This window comes from Leucoraja erinacea, chromosome 29 (assembly GCF_028641065.1).
Source record: "Leucoraja erinacea ecotype New England chromosome 29, Leri_hhj_1, whole genome shotgun sequence".
Lineage (NCBI taxonomy): Eukaryota > Metazoa > Chordata > Chondrichthyes > Rajiformes > Rajidae > Leucoraja > Leucoraja erinaceus.
In genome coordinates this window covers 11,076,540-11,095,361 of record NC_073405.1, presented here as the reverse complement: position 1 = coordinate 11,095,361, position 18,822 = coordinate 11,076,540, and the positions used below count along the sequence as shown (strand labels likewise).

The 18,822-nt window shown below is 43.6% G+C and overlaps 1 protein-coding gene across 11 annotated transcripts in view; it reads right to left on the bottom strand.

The window, feature by feature from the left end:
• LOC129711148 (transcription factor 12-like) overlaps positions 1 to 14,294 on the bottom strand; it is a 128,095-nt gene extending 113,801 nt beyond the window's left edge. For 3 of the 11 annotated variants that reach the window (XM_055658592.1, XM_055658591.1, XM_055658593.1), the window contains exons 1-3: positions 14,139 to 14,294; positions 13,085 to 13,176; positions 12,459 to 12,531 (exon numbers count right to left, since the gene is read on the bottom strand). In XM_055658592.1, the coding sequence (XP_055514567.1) occupies positions 12,459 to 12,531; positions 13,085 to 13,156 (145 nt within the window). In that variant the 5' untranslated portion in view covers positions 13,157 to 13,176; positions 14,139 to 14,294. Of the gene's footprint in view, positions 1 to 12,458; positions 12,532 to 13,016; positions 13,675 to 13,898; positions 14,052 to 14,138 lie in introns of those variants that run through there. The other 8 variants (XM_055658587.1, XM_055658590.1, XM_055658598.1 and 5 more) reach the window with 6 other exon arrangements.
• Between the last annotated feature and the right edge of the window lie 4,528 nt (positions 14,295 to 18,822).

Genomic DNA, 18,822 nt, shown 5'->3' with positions numbered 1-18,822 from the left:
TGCTGGCATGTGATCCACACCTCTTCATTCTCTGCATATCCATGTGCCTATTCAAAAGCCTCTTAAATGCCACTATCCCAACAGCCTCCACCACCACCTTTGGAAGCACGTTCCAAGCATTCACAAAAAAACATTTGCTTCCCACATCCTCTTTACACCATGCCTCTTTCACCTTGAAGCTATGCACTCTAGTGTTTGACATTTCCACCCAGTAAAAAAAGGCTCTTGACTGTCTACCGCATCTACGACTCTCATCATTTTATAAGCCTCTTCCCCGGTTTCCCCTCAGCTGCCGACGCTTCAGAGAAAACAATCCAAGTCTGTCCACTAATTGTCTGCGTTAAAAGGGAGCAGTTGCTAAAAAATATCCAGGTTTAGTTTCCACACCAAAAATGCCAGGCTGTTCAACAACAAATCCATACACGAGAAACAAGGACAATGACTTAATACAACAGAGACATTTCAGTGAAAAAGGAATGTTTGTGTCTGAGAAAACCGTGGCTGAAGCTAACCGAAGGAACTCACCAGAACGCCACCAAAACTGCTGGATTGACAGCTGCTGATCACAATCTGAACATTGAAAGCTGCTCATATCATTCCAGTTAGAATAATATTTTTTCTCCATATTCTTGAGAATTTCACTCCTGCGTCAGACAACTTGCAAAACTGTTTATAGCCCAACACAAAGCCAGGAAACAGCTCAAAAACAATAAATAGACCCCATTGGCCTTGTTTATTTCAAAAATCAGCACGTGCTCTGGATAGCCTGAGTAGTCAGGAAGGCTCATTTGTAGAGGTACCTTTTCTTAAAATAAAGCAAAACAGGAAATCTGGAGGCCCATTTAAAACGGTCTAACAATGGGGACACAATGCTCGCTTAAACATGTTGAAACATTTTGAACCCATCCCCATACAGGCATGCGTACATCTTTGCCAGCCAGAGTGTTACGTGTTTACAGCTTTATAGAACTTTGGTTAGGGTGCAGAGACACACAAAATTCTGGAGTAACTCAGGGGGACGGGCAACATCTCTGAAGAAGGAATGGGCGATGTTTCGGGTAGAGACCCTTCTGCAGACTACGTTAGGCTGCGTTTGGAGTATTGCATGCAATTCTGACCACCCCATTATAGGAAGGATGTGGGGGGCTTTGGAAAGGGTGCAGGGGAGGCTTACCAGAATGCTGTTTGGATTAGAGAATTTCAGCTGCAGGGAGACCTCAAAAAAGTACGTAAAATCATGAAGGGGATAGGGTCGACAATCAGAACCATTTTACCCAGGATGAAAATATCAAAGATTAGAGGGTTTGCTTTAAGAGTCGTTTGGATTGGCATATGAATGTGCTGGAAATGGAGAGATAAGGATTATGCACAAGTAGTTCAGAGATGATCTTGGCATCATGTATGGCAGAGACATTGAAGGCCAAAGGGACTGTTCTTGTGTTGGAAAGTTATATGTTCTTTAAGAGAGGGGTATAGATTAAAGACAATGTATGGAACAATTAAAAAAATCAGGCAGAGAACAGTGGGTGCTTGGGGTGGTGAGCACAGATACAATAGCGACATTTAAAAGCATTTAGGTAGGCACATGGATATGTAGGGAATGGATTAGGTTCAGGTAGGTAAGAAATGGTCCAACATCATGTTCAGCACAGACATTGTGGGCCGAAGGGCCTGTTCCTATGCTTTACTGTTCTATGTTTAAATCCACTGGAAATTAAACAAACAAATGGGTAGCGTGACAAGTACATTAGAGGCTTATTATGTGATCAATTAAGTTACAGAGCAAAGAGATATGCCTGTAATCTTCAGAGACAGGCTGAAGCATTCCCAGGGCGTGCTGGTTACTAAAATTATAATCCATCCAAAGCCAGCCATCTCTTGCAACTCTCTGTGTCCCAAGACAATCTGTTGTGCAGTAAAAGTAAACTCTGCAGTGTCATTTGTAAAATACACCAAGCTGCCGTCAGAGTTCTGCTCAAACAAGCAGCCCCTGGTACTCCAAATACATTTGTCTTGTTCTATTAAGTCAGGCTCTGGAAAAACAATTGTTTTATTTTCCATCCAGTGCATGACAACATTTACTAATCAGCAGTCAAGGAAAACTCAATTCATGATTATTACAACTTTTGAAACCTTTACATTTCCAGGAGGCCCTTTGAACACTTGTATTTTTTAATCATGTTATTTTCTAGTAGAAAAGAGCATTAAAACCCCATTGACACTCGTGTACCATTTCGCTTTCTCCGGACAACAGTGTAAATCAGGGCTGCCGACACTCAGATCCAACAGCAGGTACAACTCACACTTTGCCCCCCCACAAAACCACATCTACACATTATGGACATAGTAACACAAATGGCAGCATGGTGGCGCAGTTGGTAGAGCTGCTGCCTCACAGCGCCAGAGACCAGGGTTCGATTCTGATCTCGGGTGCTGTCTCTGGAATTTCTACGCTCTTCCTCTGACCACGTGGATTTTCTCCGGATGCTCCAGTTTCCTCCCATGTCCCAAAGACGCGCAGGTCTGTACGTTAATCAGCCCTCTGTAAATTGCCCTTAGTACATAGGGTATGGATGAGAAAGTGGAATAACATAGAACTACTGTCAATGGATGAGGATGTTCGGTGTTGACTCAGTGCGCCAAAGGGCCTGCTTTCATTCTGTATCTCTAAAACTAAAGGTGTTTAATGTGCTGTGTTGGTAAAGAAGTCACTGCTTCAACATGACAAAGTACAAGTACATGACAAGTTTGTTTGTTCTGTTGTGTCCCAGCCTATTGAGAATATCTTGCTCGTATTCATTAAATCAAAGGTGGTGTCCATTGGGTTGCACACAACCAAGTCTGCAGCTATGGGCAACGTACTAAAACCCAACATTGTCATGTTCATAAGTGATACTAGAATGAGGCCATTCGGCCCATCGTGTCTACTCTGCTGTTCCATCATGGTTGATCTATCTCTCCCTCCTAACTCTATTCTCCTGCCTTCTCCCCATAGCCCCCGACACCCGTACTAATCAAGAATAATTATCTCTGCATTAAACATATCAATTGACTTGGCCTTCTGTGGCAATGAATTCCACAGATTCACCACCCTCCGATAATTTTATGGCAAGTTATTTTCTCTGAAGTCTCTCCTTAAGGCTGCTACAGATTCTACTTGTTATTTGGACAGGTAAGCAGATGGATAGGGGGCAAATACAGGGAACATGGGATGATCTTAAATGGGGCATCTTGGTTGGCATGGATGACTTGGGCCAAAGGGCCTGTTTCCATGCTGTATGACTATGACAAGCTCATCTGCATGGAGTTTCAGATCATAAATCACCACATGCATATGTCAAATAAAAGTGAATGTAAAATTTAACCCACAGATTAGAGAAAGAAAATGGAAGGTAGATTGAAAAAAAAAGATTTAACACCATATCCAAAAGCTTCTAAGATGAGGCCTATCATTTATCTTCCAGTTTTACCTCCCTACAGCCTTGAGGAGAAAACTCGAACAACAAGTTTCTCTGAAAGTAAATATTGCAGTCGAGATTTTGTTCCAAATTACCATAGCCACTGGCATTAAAACATTTTACTCCTGGATCAACAACCAGCTCAATACAAATAGTGAACAGGGTTATCATCCTATGTTAGTAAACATACCGCCCTTTTCAATTATTAAACACTCAAATATGGAATGAGGCAGCAATAGGAGGATGAGAAGACTTTCAACTCTCATTGAGGCTAGTCTGCATTACCAATAACTTCAGTGGCTAGAATACTCCTTGGAATGGCATAACTGGAGGGGAAGCAGCAAGGAAAGTCAATTCTAATTGAGTTTGCCAGCCGGTGAGATAAGTGGAGAAACATTTCATAGAGAGACAAAAGCAAAACCCTCAAGGCAACAGTCTTGATTAGGAGGTACGCAAAAAAGCTGGAGAAACTCAGCGGGTGCAGCAGCATCTATGGAGCGAAGGAAATAGGCAACGTTTCGGGCCGAAACCCTTCTTCAGACTGATCGGGGGCGGGGGTGGGTGGGGACAAGAAAGGAAAAAGGAGGAAATCTTGATTAGGAACCCATTAGTTTAGAGATACAGGCTCGAAAGCACGCCCTTCGGCCCACCGAGTCAGTGCCGACCAGCAATCCCTGCACACTAACAGTATCCTACACACACACACACACACGGGATGATTTACAATGACACCAAGCCAATTAGCCTACAAACATGTACCTCTTTGCCGTGTGGGAAGAAATAAGAGATACCGGAGAAAATCTACGCAGGTCAACGGAGAACGTACAAACTCCATATGGACAAGCACCGGATGGAACCTGGGTCTCTGGCGCCGTGAGGCAGCTACTATTTCCTCTGTGCCACCATGCTCCCATGTCATAAGTTTATGTCATTCACAAAACAAGAATATATCCAGAAGCCATGCCAGATGCCAACTGCTCGGCCAACCACTGCTTAATCTGCCCTGGACAATCCCATCACTATGACCTCAAAATGCAACACCAGCAGAAAAATTACAGCTAGTAAAATTGCAACACAAACTACCACAGAAAACGGTTCTCAAATGCCCAACAGATGCCACAAGGCACCTGGAGTGCCCAGTTTACCCTGAAGCCTCCTCCATAGAAATTCTTGGCATCTTGATCAGAAAATCATAGACCTGGTTTGATGAGGTTCAGAGACTCTACAACCATTTGAAAAAACCCTACTAAACCTCATAGAAGATCCACAGGCAACTGACGACCAAGGCTCAACTTGGGAATACGGAACAAATGTTGGAAAGACAGGAGATTCATGGACCACTCGATATCTCAGAATGACCAATAATGACAACATTTGCCACTGCCTCTAGTACACCAGCACAGTGGTACATTACAGGAGTAAAATATACTTATAGAGTTCAAACACAGCACCAGACTGTCTAATGGGTGATGAGAACGCAAGACCCGGCAATACGCTGATAATTGCAACATGTAGATTCTTCGCAGTCAAGGCCATCGACAACCAAATACCTAAAGGAACCACCCTGCTAAGAGCCAGTAACAGAAGGTTGCTTATCAAGGATAAACAGGCAGCCAGCACTTGACGCAAGGAGAGCTGTTAAGAACTCACCCAAGACACTGTCCTCAACTCAAGCCCACATAACACTATCTGAACCAGTCTCTGAATCATCGCTCTCCGAATCAGTTCCATAATAGCCGCATGCCAGTTGAAAATCATCTCTGGGGTGGACCGTGCCCTTGCTTAAGTCAGAGAACTTATTACTGGCAAGAATGCACAATGTCACCTGGGAAGAAATGAACAAGACAGGAGGATTTTAGAGCTTCAAGAAAGGAGACAAATCAGATTGAGGTAAATATAGGGAAACAAGGAACTGCAGATGCTGGTCCACAAAGTGCTGGAGTAAATCAGTGGGTCAGGCAGGATCTCTGGAGAACGTGTTTAGGTGAAGTTTCAGATCGGGATCCTGGAGGAGAATGCTGGGAGAGAGGAGAGGCAGGACAAGCCCCGACAAGTGCTAGGTGGATACAAGTGAGGGGGGTTTGATAGATGGATGATTGGACATGGTCCAGAGATGAAAGGACAGAACATGAAATAAAATACTTGCAAATTGTGAAGGCAGAGGAAAGAATAAAGGTGGAAGGAGAAAGGAGAATTTGGCATGTGTCCAGGTGGGGCAGAGGAGAGGTTGGATCATAAGTGGTAGGAGCAGAATTAGGCCATTCGGCCCATCAAGTTGAAAGTTTGTTGACTTAATTTTACTCAAAAAGAAATAAGAAACTGCTCAATACAACTGATACAAGAATGGATCAAAGAGATTTAGAACCTCCTCAACCACATTTATATAGTACAGTGGTTTTTAAACTCAAACAGTTACAAGCACATCAAAGGCACAAAGAAAATGCCAAGATGAAACAGGTTAAAGACAGCCATAGGTTTGATGGAAGAGATGCATTTTAAAAGAGGGAAGAAGGGAGTCAAATAAATGTGAATGGTCCAGAGATAAAGAATGAGAAGGAAACACTCCTTTAAAAATTAAACGCACAAAGATTCTGCCTAAAATTTTAAGATGTGTAAGCATCGATTGCAAGCATTCATAGAAACGTGGCTGAACATCCAATATCAGTAGCCCATTCCTGCTTTTGCCCCCAAATCCCTCGATTCCATTTCCCATTTGGATATGATTCCATGCACTGAAATTCCAGCATTGGGGAGCTTGGCCTCCGATTGTAGAAAGTTTAGATTGTGCTGACAATCCTTTTTCCAATCAGTTTTAATTAAATTTCACAAATGAACAAAGTGAAAATGTCAAGTTTCTGCTCCTCCCTTACCTCTGGTTTCAAAGAAGGCAAAGCTTTAAAGTATATCGCTCAATAATTGGAGCTTGTTCGAATAAAAGGTAATGTTACTATTACGACTCTTCCCAAAATTACACCCATCAAGTGAACATAGAACAATTAAAGACGATGCAGAATCTTTTAATTATGTAGCAATCCACAAAATGATTCATTTAAAACAGTTCTTCTTGGCATCACGTGGCCGGTAGGATTGCACAATGTAGAGATGAATGGTGACAACCAAACACTGCCCAATTCCAATGGCGTAAAAATACATTCTCAGCAATGTTTCCGAAAATTGCCAACTACTGCAGAAAGTCACCATGAAAACACCAAAAATATATTGTAAAGGAACTGCATTTTGGCCTGTGATTCAACCTCATGGGCCTTCATTCATGTGGTTCAAGAGCTCATTAGAATGCCTCCGTTCAAGCAGTGCTGTAATACTGTGGGCTACGAGAATATCATTTACGCACCAAAGACGTTCATGGGTCACATCAAAAGCATTCTCAGTCACCCCACCTGTACTGTATACAAATCCCTTAAGTTGTGCGATTTTGAAATTGAATATTTTGATGACGTTAAGTAATTTAACGTATTACTCAATATCTGAGTAGTCTGCACTTTTGCTATTAAGATCACATTGGAAAGTTCAAAGTCATTACAATATTAGAAAGAAAATATTTTAATCCAAAAGGAATACTCATTATAAGAATACTAAAGAAGTAATTTTATATGGGGAAGATTTCCTGGTCATGATACAGCAACACGAACAGTTCAGGACAAACTCATTGTGGAAAATGCTTTAAAACGTAGTGTTTATTTTAAAATCCCTCCTTCCCATCACATGGCTGGGGGCATTGCACAACTTCTCTCTTGAATGAGCAATGGCTGTTCATGTGCTAAAGGGACAGTCTGGAATCATTAGGGCATGAATCTTGGACAGTTATCACTATAGCTCAAAACTGCTCCACTTCAGGCACTTTACATTATAACCAGAGGTGGCACAGGTGATGGAGCTGCTGCCTCACAGTGCCAGAGACCAGAGTTTGATCCTGACCTTGGTTACTGCCTGTGTGAAGTTGTCACGTTCTCCCTGTGACAGCGTGGGCATCCTCCCACATCCCAAAGACATGTGGGGTTCTAGTTTAATTGTCCTCTGTAAATTACCCTTAGTGTGTAGGGAGTGGAATAACATCAAAACTAGTGTGAATGGGCGTCGTGGCCATCGTGGACTTGGTGGGCCAAAGGGCCCGTTTCATGCTGTATCTTTTAATCAAAACTATTTAACATTCGCTATTAACAAGTTGCTCCGTTGATATTAAGCAAAATTAAAATATAATCAGGAAATTACAAAGTACATGCGCAAGTAACTCCATGCGAGTCATTCTGGAAATTATATGGACACTTCCAAAATAAAAATTAAAAGCGCACACACACACACACAAAAGAAGCGATAATCACTTAAGGAAACATCGCTAACATATCAACAGGCTACAAAGAAACCACCTGCCTAAAGCAACCAGTTTAAAGTTCAATTAATTCTCTATCTCAATGTTTGAAAAGCAGATTTATGTATGGTCAATTGTTTGTCAAAGCTCTGCATTAATCTGAAACACGTTAAGAGGGGGGGGGGGGTTCTACACATATAGCAATACCTAGTAATACCTTGCATTTGTACAGTTACTTTAATGCCAAAGTCATCCAAGATGCTACCATCAAGCAAAATCCAGTAAGTCACAGTGGAGAAAATCAAAGATTCCATAGCTAGCAAGATAGTCCACTCGATGAAAAAGACGTAGTACGATCATGGGCAGATTCATGGGTAATTTAAGGCCCCGTTTCCGTAACCAGCTTCCGTCTCCGCACCAAAGATCCCATAGGATAATAGTGCGGAGACTGAAGCCGGTTACGGAAACATCCTCGTAAAAATAAAAGTTATTTGGTATAAATCTTCTCCTCATTTCCAGAATTTTAATTTATTAACACAAACTGTTCCCTCCGCAACGATGATTACACTGCGGGTCGGGTCCGGTTACGGAAATGGATGAAAAAAAGGCCCACGTTCCGTACTACACATCAGCCCTTTGCATTTAGCAGGAGTGGTCTACCTTGCTCCGCTATAGGATCTTTTGAGAAAAGGAAATATAGCAGAAAGGTGGGAAAAAAAAAGCCTTAATGCTTAAATAAAAGAGGGAGGAGAGATCTATGGGGAGAATGCCAGGGTTTGGAGTCTAGAAACATAGAAATACAGGTGCAGGAGTAGGCCATTTGGCCCTTCGAGCCAGCACCACCATTCAATCTGATCATGGCTGAGCATATAAAATCAGTACTCCCTTCCTGCTTTTCCCCCATATCTCTCGATTCCTTTTGATCCAAGAGCTATATCTAACTCTCTCTTAAAAACTAGGCAACAAGACAGAGATACAAGGAACTGCAGATGCTCGAGTCTTGAGCAAAACAACTGCTGGAGGAACTCAGCAGGTCAGGCAGCATCTGTGGAGGGAATGGACTAGTGGCATTTTAGGTTAAGATTGCAATAGCGGGGGCAAAGCTGGGTGAAATTCAAAGCACACCAATATTCGACCACCAAAATAAATCTCAAGGCACAAGAGGGGACTACAGATTCTTAAAGTGTTCTTGGATCTGGAGGAGATTACAGAGACAGGGAGAGGAAAGCTAAGTCTATTGAGGGCTATGAAAACAAGGGCAAAGGCTTTGCTTGACTAGGAACCAACAGACAGAGGGACGATGGACGAACAAGACTTGGGTATTGGTGGCTGTACAAAGCTTAGGTGTTTATACATGATGCAGGTTAGGAAGATCAACAAGATCGTAATAAAGCAAAGTCTATACATAAACAGGCTAGTGGCAGAAGGCAGGAATAAAGTCTAACAGCATGGAAACAGGCCCTTTGGTTCAACTTGTCCATGCCCCATTTCCCCCATCACTCCTCAAACCATGTAGATATCAAGTGTCATTTAAATTTTGCTATAGTACCTCCCTCAACTACTTTCTCTGGAAGCACATTCCATACACCCGCCACCTTATAAGTAATAAAACTTGCCCCACTCCCATTAAAACAATGTTCTCTGGTTCCCGATTCCCCCACCCTGGATTAAAAAGTTTGCGCATTCACCAACTACTCGATACACCTCTACAAGATCACCCCTTAGCTATTTCCTTCGCTCCATAGATGCTGCTGCACCCGCTGAGTTCCTTCAGCATTTTTGTGTCACCCCTTAGCCTTCTGCATTCCAAAGAATCAAGTCCCAGCCTGCCCAAGCTCAGACCCCTGAGTCCCAGCAAAAGAAAGGTGAGATAGGACAGTGTACATTAAGAACCCAAGTTAGTTCAGCAATTAACAAATGATACTCACACATCTTGGTTTCGAAACCAACACAACCACCGCACAACTTTCACTGTGCCATATTAATATCCAGAGAGCAAAAACAATGAAGCAATCACCAAATACAGCACAAGAAATATACTGTTCCAAATGGCATGTTCTTTTGGAACACAAGCACATGTTCTCAACTTTTTAGTCAGCCATCCTACAAGAACCATTGAGTACCCAACACCCAAGTCCAGATTGTAACCCAGAGTGGCACTACCTGTTGCTCCACCGGGGCACCCCAAGTGGGATGTTTATTGGAGCAGGTCACAGAGACGGGAGACTCAACGGCATACACCTCAGTATTGAGCATCACGATGGAGTAAATTGCAAGGATTTCCTTTATAAACACCTCACTCCTGTTGGAATTGCGATGTCTCTGGCAAAGCCAGCATTTGAACCCCATTCCTCGAAGTCCTTAAGCAGAACAGCCCGCTAGGCAGTTTTAGAGAGTATTCAAGAGTTAACCACATTGTGAGCGTGGAGTCACCCACAAGCAAGAAGGGGCAAGGATGGCAGCTTGTTGCAACACGCAATGGTTTCATGGTCACTGCAAGGCTCGTCTTTATCACTAACTGAATTTAAATTCCTACAGCTGCCTTTGTGGTATTCAACTCCTGTCCACAGAACATTCGTCCTAGCTTCTGGATTTTACCAAGTAATTTGACCACTGGAACTCAGTCCAAGAAAAGATGGTGGAGACAGATATCTTTAAAAAGAGTTTCAATGTATTTCAGTAGGGCAGCACAGTGGCGCAGCGGTAGGTTTGCTACCTTGCAGTGCCAGAGCCCCAGGATTCGATCCCGACTACGGGTGCTGCCCGCAAGGAGTTTCTACGTTTTCTCTGTGACCGCGCGCGTTTCCTCCGAGTGCTCCAGTTTCCTTCCACATTCCAAAGATTCGCTGGTGTTAGGTCAATTGGCTTCTGTCAATTGTCCCTAGTGTGAAGGATAGAACTAGTGTACGGGTGATCATTAGTTCTATGGTGGGCTGAAGGGCCGGTTTCCACACTGCATCTCTAAACAAAAATGTACTCTGATGTACACTTGAGGACCTTTCAAGACTATGGCCCTAGTGTGCTGGGATTAGGTTTTTAACTGCCTTCTTCTCAATAAGTTTTCTACAATCTCACTAACATGAAAAGTATTGGTAAAATTCATCCCCCTGCAGAGATCTACAGGCCATAGCTATAATATTAAAAGAACAACTTAAAATTTACAAACCGCATTAATACAAAACAACAGATGCTGTGCAGGGACCAAAAGGCCGTAATTCAATCTCTAGATTCAACAGGCTTTCACAAACTCTTCAGGCTTTTCTGCTTTGGTTCAAGACATCAGCCAAAAACTGATTGAATTACACCTCTACCTCAACATCACTTTTGTACGCAAATGCTGTGTTTTTTTCCCCCCTTGGTGAGAGAGAAAGAGGCAGGGAGAAAGGGGACAAAAGAAAGGAAGGGGGACGCAATCCAGGAGAATTTAAAAAAACATGTACGCCGATTAATTTATTAGTGATTAAATTTAGGGAATATTTTATACTTGGCAGGAAGCGATTCACTTTTGCTCCTCATCACTCAAAAAAAATTAAAAAAGCTTCAAAGCAAATTCTTAATTCAAGTACTACAATGAAATAGTGCAATTGGAAATATAGGAAAATGTTATCCTCTCTCCCATTTCCCCCCAACCCCAGGAGATTTCCAAATGCCTGTAAACAATTAATGACAATGCTCAATATCCTTTGCAGCATAAAAAATAAAATAAAAAAATACACGCTTGCAATTTTCCAAACTTAAAAACTTTCCACATTTGAGCTATACATTTTTGCTTTCATGCATAGTGGTGCGCGCTTTAAAATATACTCTCCATCCTAATACTCATGATATTATGCTATGCTTTACTCTGGAAAATACAAATTACATGTATAACTAACAATAACCAGAGTTGCCAACTCAGGGAGGTAAGTCAATACGAAGGTCACCTCTTAAAATGGGGATTTTACTTCAGCTTTAAGCAACAAACTTAGAAAGGGGTTTTAAAACGGAGTCTTCGAGCCACAAAAAGGGGTAAGAGTCATAAATCTTGCACGCTAAATTACTAGTGCAACCATTCATATAGAAATTAATCATGCTGCATCATAACAGTGATATTGAAATACTGATGTCAAGGCACAATGCATGATGTTCAAAACAAAGTTGGGCGACTTTTCTTACAGGAACACACACACAATGAATCATTGAACAAGATGCACACAGCCAAGCAAAAAAAAAAAATGCAGTTTCCACGAGAAGAGCAGATGTTTTGACTGCCATTCGGAATGAAAGACGATATAGCTGGAGTGAAAAATCTCTATTGATGTTGGATTTTATCCAATAAGATGGCAAAATATAACAGGGGGGAAAAAAACCCCTACATAATTCCTATGATTATCTTTTTTTTTTGTTCGTCAAACCATTGCTTTTTTTTCATTAGTTCAGTAAAACCCCCTCAGGCTGTTTTCCAAGATAGCTTACTCCATTTCACATTCCCCACTGATGTCTCAACTATGAATAACTATGCAGTTCCCTTTTTAAAAAAAAACATGCGTTGATTTTATACCCCTAAAGCTCTTTCAACTTGCAACCTCCGTACAGTTCAGAGCAGATTAGCAGTCTGAACATAGAAATCGTGCCACATTACAATTCACTGACATAATACACTGTGCCCACTGCAAAATAGGAGCGCACCGTACCTGTTCCCCCGAACTGGTTACTTCCTAACGTGGTTGGTCGATTTTTTCCATTAGAGGCAGGCGGGGAAAACATCTAAGAAATAAAGAATAAAGTGTCACTTGAATAAAGGATTTTGCAACAGAGCGTCGTGGTCAAGTGTTTTCAAAATTCAGTTTGGTCAACAATACGGCAATTGTTGTTTTTTTTAAAAAACAAAACAATTTGTGTCCGTTAATCAAATTAATTAAACCCACAGCTAAGCCACTCAATTTCACACTAGTTCCACAGTATGAACTCGACTCAAAAGTGCACCATTCGCACTCCGGGTAATTACTTCAACTGTATTACGATCTTGCAACACCGACCCCTAGGATTAAGCACCGTTTATAAAAAATAATTTGGAAACAAAAGGGTTTTTTTTTTTTGCCAAAGTACAGGACTGAAGGTCTGTCAGTATCACCGCCAACTGGTATTGCCATTCCAGAATCTGCTCTCACTTAAAATACAAATACTAATCACTGTAATACCAGTAATAGCAAATCAAACTGGTTACTCTCAAGTGACTAGTGCATAATTACAGTAAAGCAGCGATCCCGCAACAAAATATATCGGTCGCAAATACACGGTACACCGCCATAATTCTTACCGCACTGAAATCCAGCAAGTCGCTGAGCTCTTTGTCCGTCCCTATGGCTGCCATTCGCTGCTGAGGATTCATTTTGACAAATTAAAACACCCCTAAAGAAAGGTTAAAAAAAAGAAATGGAAAGCAAACCTTACTATCCTTGACCACCACACCGTGATGTTAATCACGAGATTCAAAAAATCGCCTTGACTTCAAAGTTAAGGGAAAGAGTGCTTTCCCATTTTATATATTAAAAAAAAAACAAAATGCAAACATCAACAAGAAAGTGTGGGAACAAGATCATCTTTTTTTGGGGGAAAAAAAGTCAGCAGAAATCATATTGTTGATGGGATCGTGGTAAAGTAAAAGGCGGCTAACTCTGACTTGGGTGTTAAATAATATTTTTTTTATATAATAAAAAAAAGTTTATGGGACTGCTGTGAATTGTTCAGCCTCTGCTAGGCTGCATTAATCCAACCCCGACCATTAGCTTCCAGCAACATTAGTGCATGTGCCAGAGTGGCTGCAAACAACTTCGGGCATTGAGGGGAGAAAAAAGGCAGCAGCAAAATCCACTTATCCGCACAACAACTGTGGGAGGGAGAGAGAGTGGAGGGGGGGCACTTTGGCCAGAGATTCCCCTCTTTCTCTCCCTCCCTCCTAACCCCACTAACTCTATCACTAACCATCGCTTCCCCAGCTACGCCTCGCCGCTCTCTCTTCCCCCCCCCCCCCAAAAAAAAGCCAGCTCCACACTTCATTACCCTTGGGCGCTCACACAACTTTCTGCTCTGCTGCAACAATAAAAAAAGTACACGCTCCCCCGTTTGTTTACCTCTTCGGCGAGCATCCGAAAGCCAGCATTAAAAATATGAGAGAGGGAGGGAGGGAGGGAGGGAAAGGAAGGGAGGGAGGGTGAGGGGAGGGTAAAACGGGGTTTAAACGCCTTCGAGCCCCTCAGTTAATTTGCCCTCGGCCGACCGTCGGATACCCCCGGCGCACTCGGAGGGCTATCTATCTCATTGCAATGGTGCTAGACTGTAGCAGATGCATTCCCAGCGGCCGACATATTTACCCTCTTCAACATGATCATCACATTGTGAGGCGGGCACATATCCCTGCGCCAACATCCGGGGGGAGAGCGGACAAATGAGTTAAAAACTCTCCACGATCAGCGTGCGACGCGTGCGGGTGGGTGGGCGATTGCCGTTTGCGTTGCTGCTGCTGCTGCTGCTGCTGCTGCGGGCGGCGGCGGGGAGGGGGGGGGCGGGTGTGGTGTGTGTGGGTTGGGTTGCGTGGTAGTGGGGGTTGGAGTGGAGTGGAGTGGAGAGTAGAGTGTGTGGGCGGGCGGGCGGGCGGCGCCTGGTCGCCGGGGACAATATTCGGCGTAAGCGCGCGGCCCCGGCCCCGGCTGTTGCGGGTTGTCGCAGATGGGCGGCGCTCTCGGCCAATCACAGCCTCGCTCACCCTGCCCGCCGATACATTGTAGCCGCCGCACTGTAGCCAATCGGCCCGCACGGCGGCGCGCGCACACTGGCTGGAGGCGCGGACAAGTCCCGCCCCCCTTACCCTCCCTCCCTTCCTCTCCCTCTCCCTCTCCCTCTCCCTCTCCCTCTCCTCCTCCCTGCCTTCCTCCCCTCCCTCTCTCCCTCCCTCCTCTCCCCCTTCGGCTGGAGGCGCGGACAAGTCCCGCCCTCCCTTACCCTCCCTCCCTTCCTCTCCCTCTCTTCCTCCCTCCCTGCCTTCCTCCCTCTCCCTCCCTATTTCTCTCCCTCCCTCCTCTCCCCCTTCGGCTGGAGGCGCGGACAGATCCCGCCCTCCCTCTCCCTCATTGGCTGGAGGCGCGGACAGATCCCGCCCTCCCCTATCCCCCTCACTAGCAAATGCTCACTGGGGAGAGGAGGGAAAATAAAGGGAGTGATGAGTGATAAAGGGGAGAGGAGGAGGGGAGGGGGAAGATAAAGGGAAGGAATGTAGAAGACGGAGGGAGCGATAAGGAAAGGAAAGGAGGGTGGGATGAGGGAAAGACAGGAAGGAGGGATAAATAGGAGGGGAAAGAGGGAGGGACTAAACGGGTGAGAGATAAAAAGAGGAAGGGAGAGAGGCAATCAAAGATCTTATAGCGGAGCTTCGCTATAAGATCTTTGGAGGCAATAGTATCTTTGAGTGAAACGGAGAGGGGAGTGAAAGAGGGAGAGATATGCACCAATATATAAAATTAAATAAAATGCAATGCACTTTAATATGGTCTGATAGCATTTAAGAAAATCAAATGCAACAGGGGCCACAATGCCAATTGATTCTTGCCTACAGAGCGTTACAAACGTCTTGTTGGGAGCATCGTCCTAACCAAACGCGAGCAAAATTTGATGCTTCGCAGGAAAAGGAAACGGAGCAGGACTTTGGAATGGCGCTGATGTCATGGTGTTGCTGGCGGGTTTCCAAGTCGACTCGAATGTCCTGCCGCTCAACAAGCAGCGCTCCGTCGAGCCCGGGCCACAAACTCAATTGTGAATTAAGAGGCTCCCCTCTTTTTCCCCCTTTTCATTTAAAACCTCGAGGCACCCAAATAGCAGAGCAGATTTTGTACAATGCACCTTCCTCGCTCAAACAGCGCTGGGTTTACTCTGTACAAAAAGCAGAAATGCTTTCATGCGCACTCTTGTAATATTTTAATGGACGAAAACTTCCCTGACTTGTGCACAGCGCACAACCCTGTTTCACACGCAACGCCCACGTTCTAGATAGTGCAAAAGTAAACATCACAAACAAACAAACGTGCTATTTAAGCCCAGCACTCGAGTCTGATCTGAACTCTTCGAACAAACTTGTCGTCCCCCACCCCCTCCCAGCGCTGGCTGCAAAAGTCATGTCGGAGTTAGGTTGGCGGGCGTAGCAGTTTAAGAACACGGTTTTGTCCACAATTAGTACTCACAAAGCCTATTTCAGTGCAGCTTTAGCTGTGAAAGTGTTATCAACCCCTTTCAAGAAAATATTGACAGGGAAAAAGTTTTTTCTGGAGGGTGTTCAAAAAGTAGACTGCATAATGGAAGCTACAACAAAGGAAGTAATTAAATAACAGAATGAACTAAATTGTTCGTCTTGGGCCAACACTGGACGCCGTGATAAAGAAATTAGAGTAATTGGGTAACTGAGACAATGGCTTTGAAACCGAGGTTGTAACATTTAACAGTAGGTAACTATTTTGACTTCCACCCACATCACTATATGTGGTAGACAAAAATGCTGGAGAAACTCACCGGGTGAGGCAGCATCTATGGAGTGAAGGAAATAGGCAACGTTTCTCCAGCATTTTTGTCTACCTTCTGTTTTCCAGCATCTGCAGTTCCTTCTTAATCATTATATGTGGCTTTACATTTCACTTCTCGCCTTATCTAACATAATTTTGTCTTCTTTTCACCTCTGGCCTTAATCACTTACTCCACCCATCTGCCAATCAAATCTCCCCTCACCTTTATCCACCTATCACTTAAGATAGACACACAATGCTGGAGTAACTCAGCGGGACAGAAGAAGAGAAGGAATGGGTGACGTTTCGGGTCGGAGACCCCATCTTCAGACTGAGAGCCATAGAGGGAGGCATAGAGTTATGGAAGGGTAAGGGCAAAGTTAAGTATTGCACTTGCACAGTGGCACATCTGGTGGAGCTGCTGCCTCACCAGGAATTGCTACCAAGTAGGTCATATCCAGGTGGGTCATATCCTTCATGCACCCTGCCATTGCTGCCATCACTGGGTCAATATCTCAAATGGGAGGACAATCACAAGGAAGCAATGGTTGGTATGACAGGGTGTAGCATGCATGGGGTTCTAAGGGGTGAGTTAGGTCTTAGCGAAGAGAGAGGTAAGGATGGTAATGAGCCAATAAATTATAGAATAGTGCAGCACAGGAACAAGCTGTTCGGCTCACAACATGATGATTAAAATAATCTCCTCTACATACACATGATCCATATCGCTCTATTCCCTCTGTTAGCATGACAGACTTGACGTGCCATAATAAAGGTGGGTGGAAAACGCACCAAAAAATCCACAATTTTTAATAAGTTTATTGTTTCGTTGAAATTAAATAACAGTCCATAAAATATTGCTCTATATAGGGTTTTGCCCACAGTTCCTCACTGAACAAAAAATGGTAAAGTCATTGTTCTTATCATTGTCTACATTATCCATAGATGAAATTGCTGTCCTCTGATAGTTTAATTTAGAAATATAGCATGGTAACAGGCCCTTTGGTCCACTGAGTCCATACCGACCATCGATCACCCATTCACATTGGTTCGATGTTATCCTGCTTTTTTTTTATCCATGAAGGGCAATATACAGAGGAGAATTAACCAACAAACCCTCACGTCTCTGGGATGTGGGTGGAAACCAGAGCACACGGAGGAAGCCCAACCGGTTACAGGGAGAACGTGCAAAGTCCACATTGACAATAGCCGAGGTCAGGATTGAACCCTTATAAAAACACATACAATTCTTAAAGGATTGGACAGGCTTGATCCAGGAAAAAGGTTCTCCGTGTTGGGGGAGTCCAGAACCAGGGGTCATGGATTAAGAATACGGGGTAGGACCATTTAGGACTGAGATGAGGAAAAACTTTTTCACCCAGAGAGTTGTGAATTTGTGGAATTCCCTACCACAGAAGGCAGTGGAGGTCAATTCACTGGATGTTTTCAAGAGAGAGTTGGATTTAGCTCTTAGGGCTGAAGGAATCAAGGGATATTTGGAAGAAGCAGGAATGGGGTACTGATTGTAGATGATCAGCCATGATCATGTTGAATGACGGTGCTGGCTAGAAGACTCCTGCACCTATTTTCTATGTTTCCAAACTGGGTCTCTGACACTGCGAGGCAGCAGTTCTACCAGCTCCGCTACTGTCCTTCCCTGAACTACAGGTCAAAAGTAAGTCTGCCTTTATTTTGCTGGGCAACACTCAATTTATGGCAATGGACACTTGAGGGACATGTTGCACTCTGTTGATTAATTCTGACACCTCCTGCACAAACAAACACGCAACTTCACCACAAAAATAAATGTATTATTAGAACATTGTAAATCAGTAGTACGTTGACACACGGTCAACATGCTTTAAAGGCACTCTTGAAACCAACTACAGTATCTGCTCTTTTTACATGGTGTACACTGCAATAGTTATAGTAACAGTTTCTGTTGCTAAACCTGATGCAAAATATTGATCTGCAGCTCCAAAATAATCGGGAGTATGCTTTAGTAAATAAAATATGGTATCAGGAACTGAGAGAGTGGCATTGAAAGAGAGGAAATCAAAATAGAATCCTTTTCAATGGGTTGCAAACAGCTTCATTCTATAACCCCAATATAATATGCAGCGATATATGTTACATGAGCATGACTCAGAAGAACATTAGATTAACTAGATCACAGAGTAACCAGATCTCAAGTATATGTCTCATATTTTGATCTCAAAGTATCCTTGTTGTAACAACTGGTGAAATCCAACAGAAATTTGCCATAAATCTGACCTTTATAATCGGGCAGTACATCCCGCAGTGGTGGAGATTACCAAGGTTGCATGAGTGCAGCCCTTATCCCTCAAAATCATTCCTATCCACCATGTTCCTCCTCAAGTGTTGTAAAATCACAGAAATAGACTCTTTGACCCACCGTGTCCATGGAGACCATCGACATCCATTTACACCCATCTTATATTTGGCAAATGCTTCGCCGAACACTTGGGCTCGGTCCGCCAAGGCCTGC